This window comes from Oenanthe melanoleuca, chromosome 2, assembly GCF_029582105.1.
Source record: "Oenanthe melanoleuca isolate GR-GAL-2019-014 chromosome 2, OMel1.0, whole genome shotgun sequence".
Lineage (NCBI taxonomy): Eukaryota > Metazoa > Chordata > Aves > Passeriformes > Muscicapidae > Oenanthe > Oenanthe melanoleuca.
The window spans coordinates 134725820-134749583 of NC_079335.1; the positions used below are offsets into that span (position 1 = coordinate 134725820).

Genomic DNA, 23764 nt, shown 5'->3' on the forward strand with positions numbered 1-23764 from the left:
ATAATTCTTGGAATCCGTGTGTGCATCTGCTGTCATCAAATAGCTTTGAAATCAGTGAAAAGGTATGTGACCTCTCCTGATTTCTCTGTGTAGGAGACAGCAACAAGTTTCTGGGCAGTTTCCTTGTGTTGTCAGTCTGAAGGGTCCAGTATTGTTCAGATCCTGGGTGTAACATGTTTAATTTTCTCTCTTTTTTTTTTTTTCTTTAGATGTTTGAGAAGCTATATTCATATCAAAGCAAAATAAAAAACAACACTCAAAGCCCAGTTTTTGAGACATGTTAAAGTTTCAAGTTTCTTATTTGAGAAAGTGTTGTGCCTGCAACCTTCATTTGGAGAACTTCTGCAAATAGGAGGTTACTTTGTACTTTTTCTACAAGATCCCTGCTTCCTACAGTGCATGAAACTTGGTCCTCATTGAATGAATTTGTCTCTGATATTCCCAGATAATTTCTTTTCAGAATATGCAAACTGAATGTGCAGTAAATGAGGCAGAAATGTGCCTGAGAAAAAGAAAGGGTTCAGGCAGCTGCACAGCCCCCCAGTAGGACTGAAATTTTGTCTTCCTCTATGATCCTGGCCCAATTATTCCAGCAAAAGCTGGAAAAGTGGTAGAAGGTACAGTTTGGAAATGTCAAAAGTGAAGTCAGTGGAAACCCAGAACACACAAAGTGCTAACACTGGAAAAAAAAATCAAAGCTCACCTTGGACTTCCAGAATAGGTTGACATTACTGACTTTGCTCTCTTTACACTCGTGTATAAAATTACACCATCAGCTCATCCATCATACAAAGTGTCTCTGAAAATGCATGAATTAATGTTTTTTAAATACTCACAGAGGTGACCTGCCCTGTAAAGAAAGAGGAAAAAGCCATCAGAAAGTGATAATTCATTTCCAAAGCAAGTTGTGCAATGTACATCAACAATTTGAATGGAGTTATCAATAGCAATTGGTTTAGGGATTCCCACTGTGTAAAGTCAAAATGTTTCAGGTACTTGATGACATATGGTTTTTCCCATGAAAATGTTATGACATATCAAGTACAAAGAAGCAGGAATTGAAATTATAAGTGCAAACTTAGTAATGGCATTTCCTAATCTGCAAGTACTTGATCACACAACAATAAGTATTTAAATATATCAAATGTCCCAGTTCAATGCTTATAGTCCTGCCTAGTAATCTGTCCAGGATTATGATCCTTGTTGTGTTAAATATGAAATTTGAGTACCTAGTCCACATATTTTTACAGGCTGCTCAGCACCCACTTTTTTAAAGTGAGTCACACTTTACATTCATATTTTGCCTGGTTGCATGATTTATATCTTAGTAAAGATTCACTATAATGAGGAGTGAATGGATAAAATAAACACGAATTTGCAAAGATAACATATTTTTGCATTTTAAAATTGTTAGTTATGATTGCTTGCTCTTGCTTGCTCAATTTGTTGTGCAATTGTTACTGTTTTATTTTGAATATTATGAGAGGGATAGGGTTTCTGTTCATTCAGGGGTGATTTCTCTCTCACTGGAGCTGAGCACCTGGAATAGAAAAGACATGTACATGTCAAGGAGTGTTACTTAAATTTTCAGTTAATGAGTTTACTTCACTTTATTGTTGTATCTTAAGCTTGTCCTGTTGCTGGTCACTAGTCATTAGATATTATGCAGATAATACAATAATTGGACTCCTCCACACTCATCATGGAAAGCTTTGGGATTCTTGGTGCTGCACAGACACTGAGACAATGTGGTTACTGCCAGCAAATTACACAAATAAACCTGAGTATCTCTGACCAGGACACTGGGGAAGGAAATTGCTGAAAGGCTGGGGGCAGCTCCTGTGACCATCACATCCTCCATGCCCACAGCCTGCCCCAGCAGCTCAAAATAGGTTATAGTATGGATATAACACACAGAAAGAGAAAAAAGTGGGTATAATCTGAATCCTGCTATGGTTGGACTGAGTATAATTTTTTTACTTAGATATTCACTATTTCCTTGTAGAAATAAAGCAGCACAATGTGAGGATGCTCCACTTACTGTTAAGTTCTTTCCAGGATCACTTCCCTTCCCTTAGAAAAACATTTCCACACAGGTAGTGGATTACATCTCATTCTGTTAATGTTCTCTATATCTTAAATATGCTTTTATTGATATTATTTATGTTTATAGTCATGACTTATGTGCATAGCAGTGTGCTTGTGTTATTTTTGTATAATACCACAGAGGGCTTTTCACAGTGAGCCTGTAAAGATGTCATTCACTGCTACTGGCTCCTTTTCCTGTGAATGTATTTTTCATTACCAGCATCAGTTTATGAACATCACAACGTTCAACTAGAATTCAATGTATTTTATTTATGGCTTCTGTAGTATATTACAAATATTAATTAACTTTGCCACGTCTCTGTGAAGCAGCAGACATGTTCATTTGACAGATGGGGAAACTGAGGCATGAAGAGCTTATTTGAATGACCTAAAATCACTTAGCAGATCTGAGACAGTGCAGGCTTTAATGCAGGATCACCTTTAATCTCTGCAGCAGCATGGTTGTTATTTTTACATGAAGACAGTTATAGATTAGTGTCAGTGTGTGTTCAGATATTAATCTCCACTGATCCATTTATCTACAAAACTATTTCAAGCCAAATTAAGACACGTTTCTACTTCAGGCAAAGCTGTCTGTTGCTTGTATTGTGGTAAAACTTCATCTAGATGTTTCAAAATAAATTGGTTTGTCAAGGCATTGCTGTAATTGGTGTATCAGCAGCTCAGTTTTCACTCATGAAACGATGATTGAATCAGAGAAAAAAAATCATTGAGGAAAAGTTGAAGAAGCATTACAAGTACTGAATTTGGAAAAGTGTTTATATCAGTATATGTATTGCTTTTACTTTCTTGCTATGTTTTTTTGTTGTTGTTACTGTTTTGATACCTTTCTTACAAGGAACACTAATTTTTAAACATGGAAAAGGAAACTGATACATTCCTAGAGGGTGGTAAAATTACCTTAGTGGACTCTTTTATTCCTTTCTCAAAGAAATGGGAAGTGTAACATAAGATTAATTTCTCATAACGTTGGAGGTCTGTCACACAGACATTTGTGTTTAAGCTGGTCTACCAAACTCTTCCATAGTTAACAGAGATAATCAGGCATTTCTAATGACCAATTTATCTCAACTGTTTCAAGGATCTATTTTGGGGTAAGATTAATTGCATTCTAGAAACATCCATTTCTTTCCACTTGCCAGAAAGTCAAGCAAGTTTAATTAGAGACTAATTCAAATGTAGACATGTAAACTGGATGAGATGAATTGTAATTCTCTGTAATCTTACACAAGGTTACAGCTTGTCCATACTTTTAACTGGAACTCTGAAAAATATCTCCTATGCACCAAAAGCATTAATGGAATGCTAAAATACAGCAGCTTAAAAAAAAGGGCAAGAAATGGAAATTTGATCCATTGTGTCCTCTGTACTAACTTCTGTAAATGTAACAATGTACAATTTTAAAAGTATAGCAAATTTTTATATATACTGGAATACTCATTTGTCTTTTTGAGCTTTCATTTTAAACTTCCATTTTGTAACTTGTATAATTCTTTTCAAGGAAGGTTTTCTATTTCAAAGTAATAAACAAGTTTTTACTTAAAAATTCAGAAACATTAAAATTAGGGAAATTTTTCAGTAATTTCTCATAGAAGCTTAATTCAAGCTTACTATTTTCAATTCATGTTATTTGAAAAGCTTTAAATAATGTTTTAACCACTTTTCGTATTTCTGCTTTTATATTTAAATATAAATATGAGCTACAGATATTAAGTGTATATGTGACTTGAAGCTTAAACAATATTAAAATTTAAAGAATTCTTCAGCTGAACAGGGATTTAGAAGGTGCTTATATGCATTGAAGTGAACCTGAGCAACAGAATTTGAATGCAAATATGTTTATAATATACACTTTAATAGGAAGCTTCAAAGGCTAATAAGCAAAATCTATTTGTATTCAAGACATAAGTTTTTCAAGAAAAATGAGATACAAAAACATAGAAGAGGATCACATTGGTGTTTCTGACATTACTATGAAAAAAATGCTGAAGGTTTATCTGAGAAAGGACAAAAAAGTGACTTAAAAGTGAAGGCAACAGTACAGTGTTACCTTCCAAGTTTGTTACTAAAACTGATGAGTTAGTACAGAAATTGGCAGTAGTGAATTAAGGAAAACAAGCAATAAAAAAAAGGATAAGTCCTGTGTGAATGGAAGAAACTGAAGAAGTTAGAGCACCATCTCAAAAAAGGATTCTAAATTATGACAATAATGATTAGCAGAGAGAAGGAAGTGTAGCAATCATGTGGGTTCAGCAGGCAAGTTAAGAAAAAAGATCATCTTCGAGGTAAGGTGAGCTGGATAAACCTAAGGAATTAGATTCAATCTCAGACATCCAAGAGAAAACTGCTGCCCCTGCATTCCAGGTCTTTAGCATTCACAGGGCTGATTCATACAATAATTTTAGCCTAAATTATGTAAAATATTTATAAAAATAGATAAGCAGTCTTATCCAATTGCTGCAGGTGAAATCTGTGACACAGAGGGATAAGAATTCTGCCAGGCTCCCATAGGTAATACTTTAGGTTCTGCCATGAAAGTACCTTCTGCCACTATAATTTACAGCACCTCTAATGTTAGTGCTCAGTTATGTCAGTGTTCAGTGGCTGTTTTATTTCTTTCCTCTCCATCTGAATAGAAAGCTTTGTATTTCACTCATGTAAAGTCCAAATTCATGCAGCCTTCAGGCAGGTTTCCTTCATATTCTTGGGAAAAAAGAGTGTTTTTGAAGGAGGATGGGATGGGACAGGATATGATACTTGTGCTTGTCATTTTCCAAAGAAGTAATAAATTTCTTTTTTTTTTCTCTCCCCTTCTGGCTAATACAGTATCAAGAATCAGCCATGATAACTGTCTCCCTTTGTTTTACTGTAAATGTGCAGAAACCAAATACAGGAAAACCTCATCAAATTATGGAGTTCAGTCCAGCTACAGCAAGATATATTTTATTGGTGGTTTTAGTCTAAAGGAACTAGATGGTAGAGTCTTATTTTCCAAGATGTTTGTCATCACATTACCTGCAAATTTGCATTGCATTTTCTTGGTCCAATCTTGAAGTGAGTTTTGTGAACTTATAACAGTAGTAAAATATTCCAGAAGAAACAGAAGCAAATGAGGACAGAGGCTACTAAATTTTCTAAGACACTGGACATGTGAGTTTAATAATTTTTTAATACTACTGTATTACTGTGTCATTCTCTCTGTCTGTTAGCAACTGACACTTAGCTTAATTCAGTGAGAAAGCTATCTTGGAGAAATTGATTGCAGGAGAAGGATTTCTTCTGTTTTCCTACCTGTCCTATTAATTTTTCAATTTTGTGAAATTCCCAGGATTGAAAATGTTTCACTTTATCTTTTCTCATAGTTTTGTGAGAAGAAAATACAAACATAAAGGAACTGAATCTAGATTATAAGATGAAACAAAATATTTCCTCTGTTTCCAAAACAATTCTGTTGGCTCTTGAATATTTTTAGTTCCCATGTGTATTAATGAGTTTTGGTTCCTTAAACTGTAGTGAACCACATAACTTTCCCATATCTTAATTTTGAACACAGTTGAACACAGCATATTGGGCTTTTGGGGATTTTGCATGAAAATATTTTTTGTCTTGGGCTTGATGAGTTCCTCTGCATGACAGTAACAGAATGTATTGGACTGTACTGGAATATATTGGACTGTTACATTTATACTCCAGTATTTGATTTCAGAGCCATCTACAAGAGTCTCATGATGGATGGAGGTGAAAACCTAATGCAGAAACTGAAATTTATAGGATTATCCTTAAAAGCATTAAAATATAATCAGTAACATATTTGGAGCAAAATACTCCTGTGGTTGCTAGCCATGTGAAACAATGAATATGATTCTAAAGGGGTTTACAGCAGCAGTGGTAACATTTCTTATCTCTGTTTTCCTTTGAGCAGTGGAAGATGACACAGCCCATCCAGCACTACTGTGGGAGAGCTCTCTTCTTTGTCATATTTGTTCCCATATTCACCAGTACAAAATACATATCAATACCTCCACAGTAATATATATTCTGTAATATTCCAAATATTGAAGGATTTCTTTTAAGTTATCAACTGCCAGCATTTTATCAGTTTCATATCAGACTTCTCAATCTCAGAAAGTTAATGGAAAAGTGAAGGAACTCAATTTCTGAATAAGGTTCTGTGAATTTAAATAAATAAAACTGAGGGGGAGGGGGGAAGGGAGACATTATTCAATTTATCAGTTTTGAAACTAGTTTTATTAAATTAATTAACTACCGAGATCTTAAAGGTAGCTCATTAATTTGTGGTTTGAATGAGTTTACTCAGGACTTGGATATGTTAAAATAAAAACATTTATCACCTGACTAATGATGTAATAAGAGCAAACAATATCATACAATGTTATAATTTTTCATTACAGAATGTAACTTTGGAAACCATCTTACCTGAAGAAGAAAATCTTCCACAGACTATTTGAAAAGGAAGTAGTAGATGTTAAAGATGAATCTCTTTTCTTTAGAAAGAAGAATATCTCATTGTAGCTATTGCCATCATGCAAAAAATGAGACCAGAGACCTTGGAATATGCTTCCCAAACCCAGCATTTTAACAACATTTCTCTCTGATACACTGGGAATTTGTTACATCAATGAACATGTTTCTGACTGAGCTGATTATATATAAAAGATATTCAGTCATGCTGACATACAGAAGGTATGAATGTTAAATAATTGTAAAGAATATAATGTGATGAAAATTGCATGAAAATTTATGTGCATTAATTTGTTTTGCCGTTAAAGATATTTTTGCTGTATGGGGAATATTTACACAAGTAAAGCTAATACTTTTGTAATAGCTGTCAAATGTGGAGCCTACTCCAGAAGCAGAAAATACCCATAATCAAATTAAGTCCAGACAAATAATAATGTAGGGGCCCTACAATGACAAAGATTGCTTTCTAAGTGACTCCATAAATTATTAGGGTTATTTTCTGTGCCAGTTTTCCTTGAATGACTACATCACATCTCCTTAATTGCTAAATGCTTTGAGCCTGCAGGGTGATCAGGAGAAATCAGACACACCTGGCCATTTAAAGTTTCTGGTGTAATTCCTGAAATGACTGTTAGCCTTATATACTCCTTGATTATGAGCTAAAAATGTGGTGACATGGACACTTACTAAAATTCTAAAAATTAGTGAAATAATTTTGTTTAATAGTTAGCAAAGAAAACTGGAATTGATCTGTGTTCTCAGTCTTTTCAGACTATAAAAAAGTACTTGTTTGGATGTTGCACTGATATTTCCAGATTGGTAATTAATTTATTTCTTAATTGTTTGCATCCCTGTCCCCTGAACCTTGAGGTTTTGCTCCTGTAAAGAGACAATGATTTTTTATGTCTGCAGATAACCCTGCCTGCTTGGGAACATATTCTCATCTTGCAAATAAGTTTGTAACAACATAACAAAACGTTAAGTCTTGGTTTTAGGTAAATATATAACATAGAAACATGATATATATTAATCCTTTTTTGATCTTGTTTTATGCTAAATAGCTTCTGCTGTTTTAAAGCTTCATTATATTAGCAGGAAAATGTGTAATAGCTTTAATATAAATTGTTATCAAGGCTGTAAGGTATTATGTACTTACATATAAGATCCTATGGTCCAAAAATATCATAGATATAGAACATAGATTAAAAAAAAAAATGTTGCTGTATGTTCTAGATTAAAGCCTATGTGTTTTTCTAAAGCAACCTTTGCTTTTTTCACCATTTCTAAGGAACTAGAGCTTCTACTAAATGACAAAGGCCTGCCATTAATAAACCAAGAAGAAAAAAACAAGCAGCAGCAGTAGAAGCTGGCCTGGAAGCAGGTAAATGGAAAGCTGTTTGTGTAGGGTCCTGATTTAGAGAACATTAAACATGTCATGAGGATGCTGACAGCTTGCCCTCAGTGAAGTGCTATTTATCTTCTTGAGGGTTATTTTTTCCCAGCTATTACTGAAACTTGACCAACTCCATAAAATCCTAACTTTGTGCCAGTTCCTCATCTATCTGTATGAAATAGCTAATAAAGGATGAAGTAAGGATATAATAAAGGATGAGGTTAAGATATGCTAGAGTGAAATGTAAAACTCTCATCTGGGGATGAAATTGCCAACCTCTGTGCCATGGAAGTGCTTTCCAAACTGTGTCTGGACTGGCTCTTACATTGCCTTCATCAGTGGGTAAAAATGCAGGAACTGCATGGACCTGCACCAAGAAATGCCAGAAAGGCCAATTCTTAGGAGCGACAGAAAGTTTTCTTCAGTCTTTTCAGAAAACACGGTGTGCCAGTTTCTAGAGGAAAAGCAGACACTTTTTAGATGCTTTCTCTATTGAATATATTTCTGAGCAGCTTTTATCTTTGTGAAGGAAACAGTGGAGCTTTGGCACATTAAAACTTGCTAAGCTGTCATCAGGTACAGAAGATCTGAAAGACAAAGGAGCTTTTGAAGACAGTTAAATAGACAGAAGCAGTGCTAAATGCAGCAGAGATGCAGAGATCTGTATTCCATTATTTAGGACCCTGTTTAATTTATTCTACCACCTCACACGCACTTATTCAAGAAATGTTACTGCTCTGGCCACTCCCAGTCTCAGGATGAAGGAACAGACACTAGTGAAAGTTACTGGAGATGCCATGAAAAGTAGAATTATTTCAGGAGGATCTTAAATAGGGTAAAACACTGTATCTGATACAAAGATGACAGACTGTCAAACAAATTGCACAAGACTGGGAATGCTGGCAGAATGTATAAAATATAAATAGGCATCAAGCTTAATGAGAAAATATGTTATGAGGGAACTAGAACTATACAGATAAAAAGGAAGAATGCCCATGAATGCATAGAGTTGTGCAGGAACTAATACATCCTGCCAAGCAGCTCACTACCACTGTTTTTAAGGCTACTTCTCTGGTTTTAATTCAAAGCTAGTTCAGGTATTTCTTCTACTTGGTAATTAGATAAAGCTTGTCTTGTATAATGTTCAATATATTATTTTTTTAAGGTGCAGATTTATGTCACACAGATTTAAAATTTAAAGGCAATACTGAAAAATGTAAGTTTGATATCAAAGGGAACTGGAGCCTGGTGGAAGAATTCAGATGGTATAGTCTTGAGGCAAGGATGTTGCACGGATGAAAGGGTTTTTAAGGGGCTTTTTATAATGTTTTATTAGGACACAAAGGAAGCCCCTTCTGTCTGGACAAAGAGAGAAGGAGGATGTTGAGTAGATGAAGATTCCAAAATGGCAGGTGGATTTTCTTTTTAAAGGGCAATGTGGAGAAAAGGCTTTGAAAGTACCCTCAGAATACACCTGAATATGCAGAAAAGAAAGGTATGGCAAGTTTTTGGGAAGAAAGATACTTGTTCTTTTTCTCAAGTTTGGTTACAGCTGATAAAACCTTGAAATGACATAATTTGAGAGAAGGACAGATGGAGAATATTGCTAGAAGAACAATTAATGATGCTGAGCTTGATTTGTTAGTCATCAGCATGGAGATGATAACTGAGGATGTGTCAGCTGATGAAATTGCTTGGAGAGAGAGCATAATGTAGAATGAGCAAAAGGCAATAGATACTGCCCTGGGGAATAATGAGAGTGGGGAAAGAGCAAAAATATTCATCAAAAGATCAACTACAAGAACAGTCTTGAAAAGAACTGGAGTTAAAAAACCCCCAGTCTTCAAGTCTAGTGGGTGTAAAACACCAGGAAGGCAAGAATGATCAATGGCATCAAAAATTAGAAGGTAAAAGAAAGGAAGTATGGGGATGAAGGACAAGGAGATTGTTCATGCCAAGGAGCAGCAGAAGTGGCTTTTCCACATGGGGAGGCCCCCTGGGAGATGACAATGACAGCAAGATGGCCAGGGGTGCTGATGGGCACAACCCCACAGCAGCTGGGCAAGGCAAGCTGAGCTGGTCACTGTGGGAAGACAGGCTGTGAGGTTAGTGCAAAGTAAAATATCCCAATGGATTACAGTTGTACTTGTTACCAGGAGTGGAAACAGCTTTGCCTGCCCAATGAGGATGGGGATTATAAAAGTGTGGGCTAGCTGGCCACTAGTTACAGTTGAGTTGACAATGAGAGGCTGCTGGCTGTGCTGTCAGGAGGAAGGGACATGTGGTTGTGCAAGGGACAGACAAGGCAGGAAGATGCTGTGTGAGGGACAGACAGGGTTAGGTGGCTGGGTAAGAGACAGGTTGGGGTTTAGCCAGTTATGCAAAAGGAATAAAAAAACTTGTAGAGAGAAGGAGTCAGTGCTGTGTGGAGTTCCTGAGAGAAATTCACTGAAAGAAGGTATGAAAAGTTTTTAATAAAGGACTGGTATTAGTGCCAGTCATGTCTGTCAACATAATTACTACAGGTCACACTGTGGCTGTTGGTGTCACCACAGTCCAGATCACAAGGCAAGTCTAAAATGATGAGACACAGTCTGAGGTCAGGCCAGAATCGTGGCTGGTGACAGCCAGGCTCAGCCAAGAGCCCAGTGGCTGCCAGGCAGAGGTGACAAGGCAGACCCAAGGTCCTGGCAGGGAAGCAGCTCAGTGGGGCTGTGGGGTCACTGAGGCCGTGGCCAGGCAGGGGCAAACCCACAGCAGAGCCAGGCAGGGCTGGGGACAAGGGCCTGTCCTCTCACCCCTGGCTCTGGCACTGCTCTGTCCTCACCTTTCTCCCCTCTGCACACTCCAGAGCCAGCCCCTGGCAGAGTGGCCAGGCTGTGCCCAGGTAATTCACTGTATTTAATGACTTGTGCTGGGCTCTGGCACAGCTAATGGGAATTTTGTGATTGGTTTAATGAGAGTCAGGAACTCATCCCCAGAATTATGTCTGACTGTAATTCTTTCTTGCTATTGCAATGTGTAAGGAAAATAATTTATTGTTATCTAAAGGCTGGAATGAGAATCACAGCTGCATTGTGATAAAAGCAAGAAGATAATCTGTGTTTTGAAGGGCTTAAATATAAGGTACAACACATTCAGGAGGGAAGAGTCAACAAGATAATAGAAATGCTATTGTTTCTATTCCCTATGCACTTTTTCATTTTGGTATTGTTTAAATGTGAGCTTTCTTTTCAAGGCTTAGAAATTTCTTTTTCAACATCACTCACAGTATAGGCTAATAATTTGTCCTGGATGTTATTTTCAACATAAAATCAATTTTAAGCTCAAGATCCATCTGTTAGGATTTCATTTTTAAAGAAAAATATGAATGTAGTTTTTCTAACTAAAGGAGCTCTCAGAGCAGTGAAGGCTTCTTGCAGTTTTGGAATGAAATGTGAAAGACCTGCAGGAAAGCCTGGCTCTGGCAGGCAGCCAAGCAGGCAGCACAAATGGTAACACACAGCTGCAGTCTGATGCTGTATTATTTATTCATGGGTGTCCGTGGAGTAGAATCATGGAGACATTCATATCTCTCAGGAGTAAGAGTGCAGCACTGGCTTTCTATAAACATGGAAAATATTTTTAGCAATTTTTAATGTTTGGAATTCTTTCCCTTGAGATGTGAAGAAAAGGAAGTTGAAGGGAATATCTGTTTTGACATAGCTGAAAATGGTCATTGACTGAACTTCTGGCATGGGGGAATGGTATTTTAGATTGCCTGAGAGCTACTTAAGCATCTTAAAAGAAAAAAAATTAAAGGACTGATAATGTAGGAGCATATTAATTGAAGATGCATAAAAATATACTTCTAATCTATATCTCCAATATTAGATTGTCACTATAAATGGAAAATGCTACCAAAGCTATAAATTTCAGCAGGTAGGAATTACTTGCTTTTATTCTCTAAGCTGTACAGAAGTGTTACACACTTGCATTATATCCTTGTCATACTATATTTTTGTTTATAGACTTGTTTTAACCTTCACTTCAAATATTTTTAATATTAATATTTTGTGTCTAATTTCAGTATACTGTATTTACTATGAGAATGCAAAGGCAACTTTTCAACAGTAAGCACTCTAGCTTAAAATCTTGCATTACAAAAGCTTGTAAAACTTTAAATTGAGTAATATAGCTCTCATTTCCTATAGAGAAGAAAGGATATGAGCTGAAAAGAATTTTAGCTGCAAGTCTGAAAGAAAAATTGAAAGACCTCACTGCAGCAAGTGAGGAATTCCATGGCAGATCAGCCAAGTGCACATGGCTCAGAGGGTGAGACCTCGGTGGGCATTCATCTGCATGTACAGTCAGTAAAAATTATGGCTTTGGTAGACAGTCCTAGGATGGATCCTTAAAGTATTCTTTATTTTTAAATTTTAACTGAAAATACATATCATTAACATTTGTGTGTGATTTGGAATATATCAGATGAAATGTGAATATTCTAAACTGATCTATGCAGATAATTATCTATAAAAGATAATCAGCCTTAAGAGTCCTTTGCCCTATTAAGATAGGAAGACAAGTCAGGGGATTCTAAATTCCTTTTTTGATAGATGCCTCAGTCTCTTTCTTCCTAATTCAGAACTTAATTAATAGAACAGAAAAAATAAGGTTAATGATCCAAATGTACCAAAGTACTTTTAGCATAAATCAAATTTACCTGAAAGTTCCCAATGAGTTTTGAAATATGATTTTGTGATGTTGCAGCCAAGTTCTTTGAAGACCAGTGTTCTAAGGCACAGGAGGCAGAGCTAATTTGTGTAGACTGTGTTCTCTTCACTGCAGTCATGGATGTTCTGTGTCCTTGCAGCTCCACTGAAGATGCAGAACCCCCATGGGCTGTGTTCATTTCTCTGCTCAGCTGCAGCTGCTTTGCTTCTCCAAGCCTCTGAAATATTGTGCTGTGATTTAGGTGCTGGCTAGGACATGTTTTACATCTAAATATAACTCTTAATTACTTGCTGCAATTGTTATGTGGCTAGAGACATTTTAGTATATGAACTTAATATGAAAATTTGATGATAAAATATTGTAGTTATAAGAAACCATTCTGGTATAAAACTGTTGAAAGACTATAAATTTTGATAATGTCTATTTGGGAATTACTGAGATAACTAATAAATCTTTGAAAGATTTTCCAAGAGCAGGAAAATCTCGGTTCAGAGAACTTTTCTATACTATCTTTTGTCCGATTTTCTTGTTTTATTGAACTCTAATGAAACTGATGGGATGTTTCAGATAACAGGAAAGAATTATTAACCTTGTCACACTGAAAATGTACTGCAAGGCCACAGGTAGTCTGCATGGGCATGAGCAGAGTGCCTATTTGTGAGCTGAAGATTGTCTCAGCAAGGTCCTGAACAAAGGAGCTGCTTGGACAGATAATACTGTGGAGAGTTTCCAGAAAGCTGTAATGGAGCTACTGTTGTGCAAGTGTTTTAAAAGGATATAGGGGACAGTATCAGTTTGATTTCGGTAGAATCATTTAGCAAGGCAATATTAGTAGAAAACCAAGAGAAGGAAATACAGCTGATGGAACTCATTCTTGTTTTATGGAAGACAAGATGCAAACCAACTTTATTTTTTTTGAGCAGTGTTGAAGTTACCTTATTTATTAATAGCAGTTATAATGCTGGCAGAGATGAGATCTGCAAGTTAGTGGAGTTTTGCAGAAACATATTTTTACTACAAAATTAGATAAATATGGAATTAACTGTTCTGCCAAGTAATTCCAGCTAAATATTTGTCAGCTTTGTGCTATGTTCCTTACCAAGGTAAAATTAAAATAGTTAATTTAATTTAAATTTTTTATCTCAAAAGTAGTTAATTGAGGAAAACCTGATGACAGTCACACCTTACCTGCTTTGGCACTTAAAGCAGAATGTTCCACAGAAAACTGAGGTTCCCAAGTCAAAGAGAGCAGTCCAGCAAAAGCTGAATGTGTTAACTAATTACTTATTTATAGAGTAACATGCTTCCCTCTTTTTCATCTGTCCCAAAAGATTTCCAGGTTCTAACTGCACAGTGATCCAGTTTCAAGAAAGAATGGAGTCCAACAAAACTTTTACTCTGTGGTGTTTTCCAGCCACTGAACTGTATCATCCTTGCCCACACCCAGAGAGGGCTCAGGGCTCTGGGTCCTGTATGAATGGAGGTGCCAGAGAAAGGAAATAATTGACATAAAATTTAATTTTTAATATTTTCTGTTTGCTCACTGTAGATAATATTTCAAACAGAAGCAGAGAATGATCATATTTCAGTTTGGGGATTAAATGAATTGGCACTTGGATCATTCCACAGAAACACCAGTTCTTACAGAAATGTAATGTATTTGGATGCTTCCAAGGCTTTGATAACTCCAGAGTCTGTAAACTACCAGTTTAACATCCCCTAGAATGACCTGAACAATGGGGCTCACCCACAGAGGAACAAAACTGGGAGGAGTGGCTGGTTCTCCATGGGGTTGGTGCTGCAGGGGTCAGATTGGGAATGAAGAAACCTTGTGATATTCAGCAAAGGGAAGTGCCAAGACCAGCCCCTGGGGAGGAGTAACCCACCAGCACACACAGTGTGGAAAGCAGCCCTGCAGAAGGACCTTGCTGGTCCTGGTGACAACACAATGACAGGGCAGCAAGCCAGTGCCCCCATGGCAGAGGTGGCCAGTGCTGTCCTGGTGTCCTGGACTGCACTGAGAAGGTGCTGCCAGCAGCTCAAAGACTCATCCGTGGCACCTCTCAGATTAGAGAACTGGAAACTGATTTCCTATGCTGTGTTTTTTAACCCTTTGTCTTTTTTAGCTGTTTATTTTTTTGAAGACTCTATTCATATCCCCTGAAGTTTCTGCAATGGTCCTTCATGTAAAGCATTGTTAGAAGGCTTTGGAAGCCCAGTTGTATGAAATGATCCCCTTGCAGGCTGCTGCTTTCCTCAAAGGTCACATTTGTGAGATAGGACATCCCTCTGCCCATGCTGATTCTTCCACAGTATGTCACACTTATCCCTGTGTCCACTCAAAATTTCTACCAGATAATGGTACAAACATCTGGGTAACTATTTTTTTTTTTTTAATTTTTTTTTTTTAAATTTTAAGTCCCAGAAAGCCTGTTAAAAATTGAGACTATGTATGTTAGCCATTTCCCATTCATATGGCAATGAGACCTGGCACTCACCCTTCAGTTCCTTAAACCCTCTCAAATGATTAGCATTGGCTTTTGGTACTGTGCTGCCATTCCTTCTGCTGATTCCTCTCTAAAATATTTTGTTGACACTTCATTTTGAATAATTTCTCTGGTATTTGCCCTCTGCTGGGGAACGTTAGGTTGGCTGTCCCATGAAACTCCTCCATAAGAAATACATAAGCAAAGAATGAGTTTACATGTTCTGCCCTTTTTTTATTCCAACTGTCCTTCTTAACCTCAGAGTCAGACTTCTTATTACAGTGTACTTATTATTTCTTGTGCCTTTCATGAGGAACTAAATCCTCTTTAGCATACTTCTAGCGTTTAAATTAGTATTATTTTATTTTCAGCTTTTTTAAGGACATCTTACTTTGATCAGCTGCTTTTATTGCCTGTTTAATCCAGCCTTCTGTTTGTGTAATCTTTCTAAAATCTTTCTTGAACAGGTTCTCTGGTGCCCAAGAAAAATCTGGTAGCTCCATTCAAACATATAGTTACCTCCTTGAGTTGATTTTATTTTCCCATTTAGCAATTAGAAATTACTGTAGTAGATGGTTTGACTTCTATTAGTCTTGCAATGATAATATCCTAACACTTGCTTCAGACTGTGCTAAGACTACTTTCCAAGCAGCCTTAGAGGGGGCTCTACATACTATGGCAAAAATAATTAATAAACCACATGATCACAGAGAATTATTTTCTTTAGCTGGCTTGTATTTTTGTCATTAGTTTCTATCCAGGATAACAAACCCTGCTTATTACAACTGCCATGAAACAGTTGTGGCTTAGCTCTTTAGTTACTAGACAGGAGTTGAGGAAATTGATGGATTAAGGATAGTGAGACTATGGGTATATTAACTGCAATCATTTCAAAATGAGAAACTGCTGGGATCTTACATGTGGCTTGTGTTGGATCACAGTCTTGTGAGTCAATGCCCTGCTATTGACTGTAGGAGTTCACTGCTTTGTCAGCTGGCAGAATTCAGGTAAGTACCTGAGGATGCCATTTACAAACCAAGGAGGATTCACAACTATTTCTGGTTCTCATCATATAAATTATATCCTATCTGAAGTGCATCTTCTCTTTTAGCTGGATCATCCAATCCTGCTTTTAAAGCAAATCCCACAATCTGTGACACTTATCTTGAATCTGCTCCTGTAGGATGGCAGCTGTTCTCTCTCAAACAACTGTTCACTTGGAGATATTAAGCAGCTTCCATCTGCCTGGAAGTGTCTACTGGAAACCCAGTTCAGACAATGGTTTAGAAAAGCTCTCAAAATGGGCCACTTAAATTCAGAGCCTTCAGCATCTCTGTGAAAAAGCAGCCTACCAAGCCACAAAAACTTTTTGCAGACTTGTCAGTGTCCAAACACTGGACAAGGGCTGCTACTGGATCTCTGCTTCCCTCCCAGAGACAGGAGAGACAGACACCTCCCATCCTCCCACTGCATGGAAACCAGGCTCTTACCCTTGGATGGGTGCTAGAAGGGATGCTCAGAACAGATCCCCACAGCGCCTCAGCACAACTGAAGTACCAAGAATGAAAAAAGCCCCACTGAATTATATAGATTCCATGAACATACTTCATATTTAATTACAAATAATCTAACAACATTATACTCTTACAAAGAATTCAGAAGATTTTATTTTCCCACAAAATGCAGCCATTTTTCTCATTTGCTGTATGTTATGAAGGAGTATCCACCAAACAACAGTCCATTTGCTGGAACAGTTATTAAACTACAGAACTTTAGCACACAAGCAAATGAGCTCAGGGGGATTTATACCAACAGCCCTTGCACATAACAAGGTGCTGCACCCAATCCCTGGATTTGTTAACCAAAATCAACTTAACTCCTTTCAGGGCATATTTGGTATTATTCTTATTATTACCTTGCAGAGGCAATAATTCAGGTTTTTTGAATAGTATCAACTTCTACAAGATAAAGAGACGAGATCAAGTATTTTAAGGTACTTTTATTTAATAAATAACTTCAGTAATAGCACTGTAAAAAGTGAACATCTGTTAAAATAAAAAGGCACTTAAAACAAGAATATGACTATGATGCAGTTTGAATGGTCAGAGGCAAATATACATGGCACATGTCAAGAATGATGGGTGACTCGTTCACATGACAAACTAAGCAATCTTAGCTACAGGATAAAGGCAAATTTACAGCTAAGACTGCTCCAAAAAAACAAAATAAAGAGGAAAAAAAGCTTGTGTTGATACAAAAATATTACAAAAAGAATCTCAACCAAATACGTTAAAAAGATTAGAAGGTGACAAAGCACCAGGCTTGAAAGCAAAGAAACATTACAGAATGAAGACACAGCATCATGTAAGGCCCTTAGGTGATCTGAGGATGTCTTGGTAAGGTACTTCATGATACTGCCACCCAGGGCTTGACTTTACAAAGAAAAACTAAGCAAGTTACCAGTCAGCAACTTCTTCAGTAATGGCACATGTTTTAAAGCTATTTTTTCCTTCTTAACATTCTTCTCAAGACCTTTCATTTTAACCATAACCTGGCAATATGCAACTTGAAAATCAAAGGTAAGTATGCATACACTTTTCAGTCCTTTACATTGCTCCCTTCCAGCTTAAACAACTTACCAAATACTTAATTATACATCTAGCAAGTCAAAGACCAATTAACCACCAGCTCCGTGCTACATGAGTTTAATTACATCTGCAAACTCAAGCCCTGATTTCCCTGTAAAGCTAAAAAGTTTAATACTAAATGGCTAGGCAGAGCCCTCATGCTGATTGCTTTAACCCCTTCCCTCCCAGTCATGCCATGCAGCATCACACCCTGCACAAGACCTGGATTCACAGCATGGGAAAGGGAAAGGTCAGAAAGGCACCATGTGACCTGGGCTGACTAGGCTACACAGTCTCAAGTTTTTTTTGTCCAACCTCTGGCACCAATTTCTCTTATTTGCAACAAAAAAAAAAAAAGAAAAAAAAAAAAAAAAAAAAGAAAAAGAAAAAATTACATATGGTACATTTTCACACAGGAAAACAAACCTATATGTAATGAATTAGTAAAATCACTGCAGTTTGCCCTAAATCTATCTTATTGTGACTACAAAAGTTGCTATACTGCATACAGTGTTGTGGAGTTATACAAGCAGTGTTCATTTTCCCTCATATTTAGGATTGACCACAGTCGTCACTGCACTCTTGTAAATAGGATTTTCACCCTAGAAAAAGAAAAAAAAAAATTAACATTTAAAGATATGAAAAAAGAAGTGTGTTTGCAAGAAGCATAAAAATTAGCACAAGAAATTGCCCATTAATGCTTTGTTTGTACACACAAACAGCTTAAGTCAAACTAATTTTCCTTCTAGCAACTTGAACAAAGGCATGCACAGCTAGTAAATAAAGCAAAGGGCTAGCAGGATCCTGTTCCATTTGCAGCACAGAATTCCTTGGAGGCAGCTGAACCTCACAGGCTCATCCTGGGGCTGAGCCACCACCCAGGGCTCTGCAGCACAGAGCATTTTATAAAGAAGAACAGAATTGTAAACAACATTGTTTGACACCAGGACTGACTACAGACCACATTCTGCTAAAATAAACATTTAAATTGCTTATCTTACATTGTAACTGAATTCTAGAAACAGCCTGGAGAGACTTCTAGTATTTTGCTAATACACAGTCAATATTTACAGTGAACATTCAGTACCCATCATCCTCATTTTATTCCTGCAGGTCTCCCCATCCCCCAGAAGGGCAAATGTACAGATAAAACAAAGAAACTTCTGTTCTGGTGCAGATGCTGTAATAAAAAAATTATTTCTGTTGATACAAGACAAGCCTATAGAACAATTGCTTACATCTCTTGCTGAGATTTAGAACTCCCTAAATTAAGCTTATTTTAAGCTTCCTTTTTTCCCAGGTTTTCTTCTATCTCAGTAAATCTTACTCCATTTATGACATCCTTGCACACCTCAGATGAACAGCTTGAACTCAAAATTAACAGATAAATTTTCACAGGAGAAAGTACCACTGCTAGAACAGCTCTTAACACAGCCTGAACCTCAGCCTAAATGAATGCTGTCTGCCAGCATGAAGCTCTTCTGTGCATACACAACTGATTCCTGAGAAAATTCAGCTCAGTGCAGATGTCAGCTTGAGTGCTGCTCTGGCCAGGGCTGTACCTGGCCCTCAGCAGCAGTAAGGGAATCTCTGTCCCTTCAAAGCTCCGCCCCAACCTGAGATGGGCTATACAACCATATTAACTCAACTCTGTTAATATTCAACTCTATTTACAGCCTTTCAGGTGAAATGAATCCTTCCTACACTCAATTAAAGGACTCACAAACATCAGGTGTCCATTTTTTGGGGTCATAAACCTGGAAAATCAGCAAGGAATACCACAGAATGTGCCAAAGGCAAGCAAGAGCCTCACTCTGTGTGGAATTTTCTCATCACAGTTCCTGGGAAGTTTGCTGCCTTCTGTTTGCAAGGAAAAGGGGATTTCTTGTCTGAAATCTGAGAGCCAGCTTCTCACATGCAAAGAGCAAGGACGTGCATCCAGTCTTGCCCAGAACCAAGAAACCTGTCCAGCCAGGACCTGGACTGCCAGACAATGGAAGTCAAAGTTCTCTGTTCAGCCTTCTCAAGATCTGAGTCAATGACACCTGGACAGAGGGGAAGGAGGAGCTGGGTGTTCAGCGCAGACTGCACTTCACAAATGCAGCATAACAGCACAAGTTCCTTCCCCCTTCTACCAGTTACAAGGCAAATGCTGTCTTGATCAAAAATATATCACCTATTGGTCTGGGAAGAGATGAGGAGTAACATTTGGTTGGGTTTTTTTAAATTTTAAATCATGTGACGTGGCTAGTTCTCAGACAGACTAATTAATCAATGCAAAATTATGACCTTCCCCAGTATTTTCAGCAAACGGTTTGCAATAGTAACATGCAAATGAAACAGGGAAACCATCCAGGGATGAGGGATTTAATCTGGTACTGAAGCAACTCTTTATACCTCAAAGTTCTTGGCAATGTACATTGCTTATTTCCTTGAGAAGTTTAATTGAGAATTCTTAAAAATATAAACCAATACAGTTTATGATGCAGAGGAAGTCTGTAAGCATAAGAGGCTGCAGTAGAAGTCAATGCATAGCTCTTCCATGGCAAGGCATTACATAATACTTGTTACACTGTGCTGTTAGCCTCCAACATTTTACAGAACAGACACCCCCAGCACATACAGGGGGTATACAATCACATCTTCTAACTGTTAAAGAGAGAACTTCCACCAGATAGTCTAGGACTGGGTCTAAAGGTAAGGACTAAAATTTGGAAATTTGCTAGGTGCTACTCATACAACTAATTTGAACCTGAATTCAGGCTCAAAATACAATTTACATAATAAGGTTGCAAATTTTTTACTATACTGCTTTTTGAAGAGAAGTCAGAATAGAAATTTTCATGCTCTTGATTTCGCATAAGCCCTATAAGAATATTGAAACTCTGTCCTGCCTTCCCTTGCACTTGAACTTCTCAGAAGCACACAGTGGGATTTGGATCACTGGATAAACCACTTGACTGGCTGTCTCCCCCTGTCAGGTCAGAGTCTCAGTTCCCATTACAAATAATGGAGATTTAGTCAATTCAGTCAGCTTCACCCAACCTGACATTTGATCAGCTAAATGGCTCCTGAGGCTCTACTGCCTGTAATTGCAACACAGGCACCTGATGGATCTGCAGGTTCCTTCCCAGCTCTCTTCTGGTGAAGCCCTGGCTGCTCCAGCCACACCCCAACCACCCTGTCCTGGGCCTGGCTTGGCAGGGTCTCCTGCAGACAGCTCTTCATTAAAGTAAATATCCACTAGCCCAACATGATGCTCCCCTCACTCGGGGCCCCTCACAGCTGGCAGAGGGTGCACATTTTCACACATTAGAAGCACTTCAGTTTTTTCATTGGCCACTAAAACATGAGATTCCAAATTTGCTGTCTTAGACAAACAGGATGGTTTTAAACAACCCTTCTTCTTTATAGCACTACAGAGAATATACTGGTTCAAGCATGCAGTTAGGGAAAACACATTTGCCACATGCCCCTACAACTGAAAACTCCATGCACACTTAAACCAAAATTAAAATTAACAAACAATAACTACATACACAACCCAGTGAAATACTGAATAAAATAAAGAGGGAGGTACTTTTTAAAAGTACCTTCAGCCAAGAATAAATTGCTCTTTATGTTGCAGTATGTTCTTGCAACAATATTCACTTTCAACTAGACTGGGCTGTTCAGAGGACAACAGTTCAGTCCAGTGCTGCATAAAGATGAAACTATCACACAGGATGTTTGATTAACCTTCTTACTCCTTTTGCTCCAGGGGCTTCACTGTTCCAACAGTCACTGAAGTTAGCTCCACAGTGGGTTTAAGACCTAAGTCACTGTACTAAAGAGAATTAAAACTCATGCACACACACTGTCCAAGAGCTGGCTGTGATTATTTCCAGCACTATTTCTCAGGAACACGGGGCCGTGTCCAGCCCCGCTCCAGGGATGGACAAAGTGAGGCCACGGTCAGGCCCAGCCAACCCCATTTCCATCCATCCCTGGAACCAAAAACCATCAATCATTGAACACAGGTATTTATATGAAAGGGATTGAAAGCATGGCACCTCCACTCCACACCCAGAGCATGTCCATCATTCAGCAGCAAGGTAAATTACAGACATAAAATCCAGGTCAGGAGAAGAACAAGTCCCTGTGATTTTGAGCACTCTGAATTGCTTGTGGTTTCTTTTTATTTTAACCAGTAGCTGCTAATAAGGTTAACTAAATTACTACAGACTTAGTGTCTAATATAAATGTGTTTAATGTGTAAAATTCAAGATGATTTAATTTGGAGTCTGCCTGAAGATGCTTAGCAAGGCACAAGCTATCCCCATGCAGGAGTGGTAACGGCATTCACTGCCAACGGCAGCTTTGTGTTTTAAACTTGTGATGCAGCTTTTCAGTCCAGAAGAAACTCATCCTTAGACTTGTTACAAGCATGACTGCACCAAAGCTTTTATGGCTGACTGGGGTAGAACCTGAGCAAACAGAACTCTGTTTGACCCGGCTGCCTTGAGCATTGACCACCAGGATGCCGTGGCATCATCTGCACCACCAGGGACCAGCACCAGGGAAATATCCGAGTACCTGGCCCATGACAAATTCCATGGTGCTGCAGCTACCTCACCACAGAGCCCCAGCCTGTGTGTGGATGATGGCTATAGGAGAAGGGAAGGGTCACACAAACTGCACAAAGTTAATCTGTGTATGCACACACCTGGAGGGAATCCACTACTCTGCAATTTTCATAAAATGGGATTTCAGATGACTTTCCTGTCTTGACATTATAAGGCAATTCTTCATCTAAATGAGAAGCTATGGCAATAGTCTAAAACCACCAGGAAATCTTATCTATAGGGAAAAGCAGAACCTTGGTTTACATCTTGTGGCTCACCTACTCTGACAATTCTCACCTCCTCCTTTCTGGTGGTCCATAAGAATAAACCCACCTCCCTCTCAGGCCAGACTTCTAAAATTTCTATGAATACCAAAAATTAGAAAGTCATGTTTAGAAAAAGCCCAAACCACACCCTTTCACACTTTTAACCTTCATATCTGAGCAAATCAAAAAGGTAGAAGTCAATCCCTCCATTTACACCAGAGGAAAGCTGTTTGCAGGAAATGCATTTTGAAGAGAAATGGCAGCATCAAGGACATTACATCCTGCAGAGTCACAGGGTAGAGAACAAGAGCACAGAATAGAAGTTACACACTGTACAGTCTGTTAGGTGCTTGTCCTGCATGCAACACAAAGTACACAATTAAGTGAATGGCAGAAGAAGAGGTAACAGAGACTTAACCAGATGGAGTATGTGAAGTGTTAGAAAGGACCAAAACCTCAATTTCCTCCCCAGAATAATTGGCTCTGGGAAGAAAAATGAAAAGGAGGTGAATGTGTTGATGTTGCAGGCAAAAGGAATGTTTTTTACAATCTATTTTAGACACACTGGAAAGTGAAATGATTGCAAAGAGAAAATGAAAGTATATTTCATCAGGAAGGGCTCAAAATGTTACACAGCATTTGGAACTGTTATCACAGTGAGAGCAAGTAAGAGTTTAAATACCCTCACTTTCTGCTTTCTCCCCTTATTTTTCTTTTACAAAGTATTTTTAATGCAACACTGAAAAAGGGAGTCAGTAAAAAATTAGAGATCTAGATCCTTCCCTTCCACTGGCTTCTGAAAAGGATGTTTAATGGATGTGCTGCATTCTCAACTTCTTCATTCCCCTCCCTCTAGTCTAATGTCTGCACTGCTTTCTCTTAGTGCTCTTCTGGCATCCACTCCCCATTTGAACCTCCCTTTCACTCCTTGCCCAGCAGCTGGGGGTCGCAGGGAGGGAGAACACCTTGAGCACTCAAGGAAGGGCAATCAGAGTCTGCAGAAAGTATCTACTCATCACTTCTGCTCCACTGACTTTCTCTCCTGGATATTGCTGTTACTCCTGGTGTGTTAGGCGTGAAG

At 38.0% G+C, this 23764-nt stretch overlaps 1 protein-coding gene across 2 annotated transcripts in view; it reads right to left on the reverse strand.

Moving 5' to 3' along the window:
• Positions 1-17165: 17165 nt before the first annotated feature.
• Positions 17166-23764, reverse strand: part of ITGB1 (integrin subunit beta 1) — a 42029-nt gene continuing 35430 nt past the window's right edge. For both annotated transcript variants that reach the window (XM_056483694.1, XM_056483695.1), the window contains exon 16: positions 17166-18415. In XM_056483694.1, coding sequence (XP_056339669.1) covers positions 18350-18415 — 66 coding nt within the window. In that variant the 3' untranslated portion in view covers positions 17166-18349. The remainder of the gene's footprint in view (positions 18416-23764) is intronic.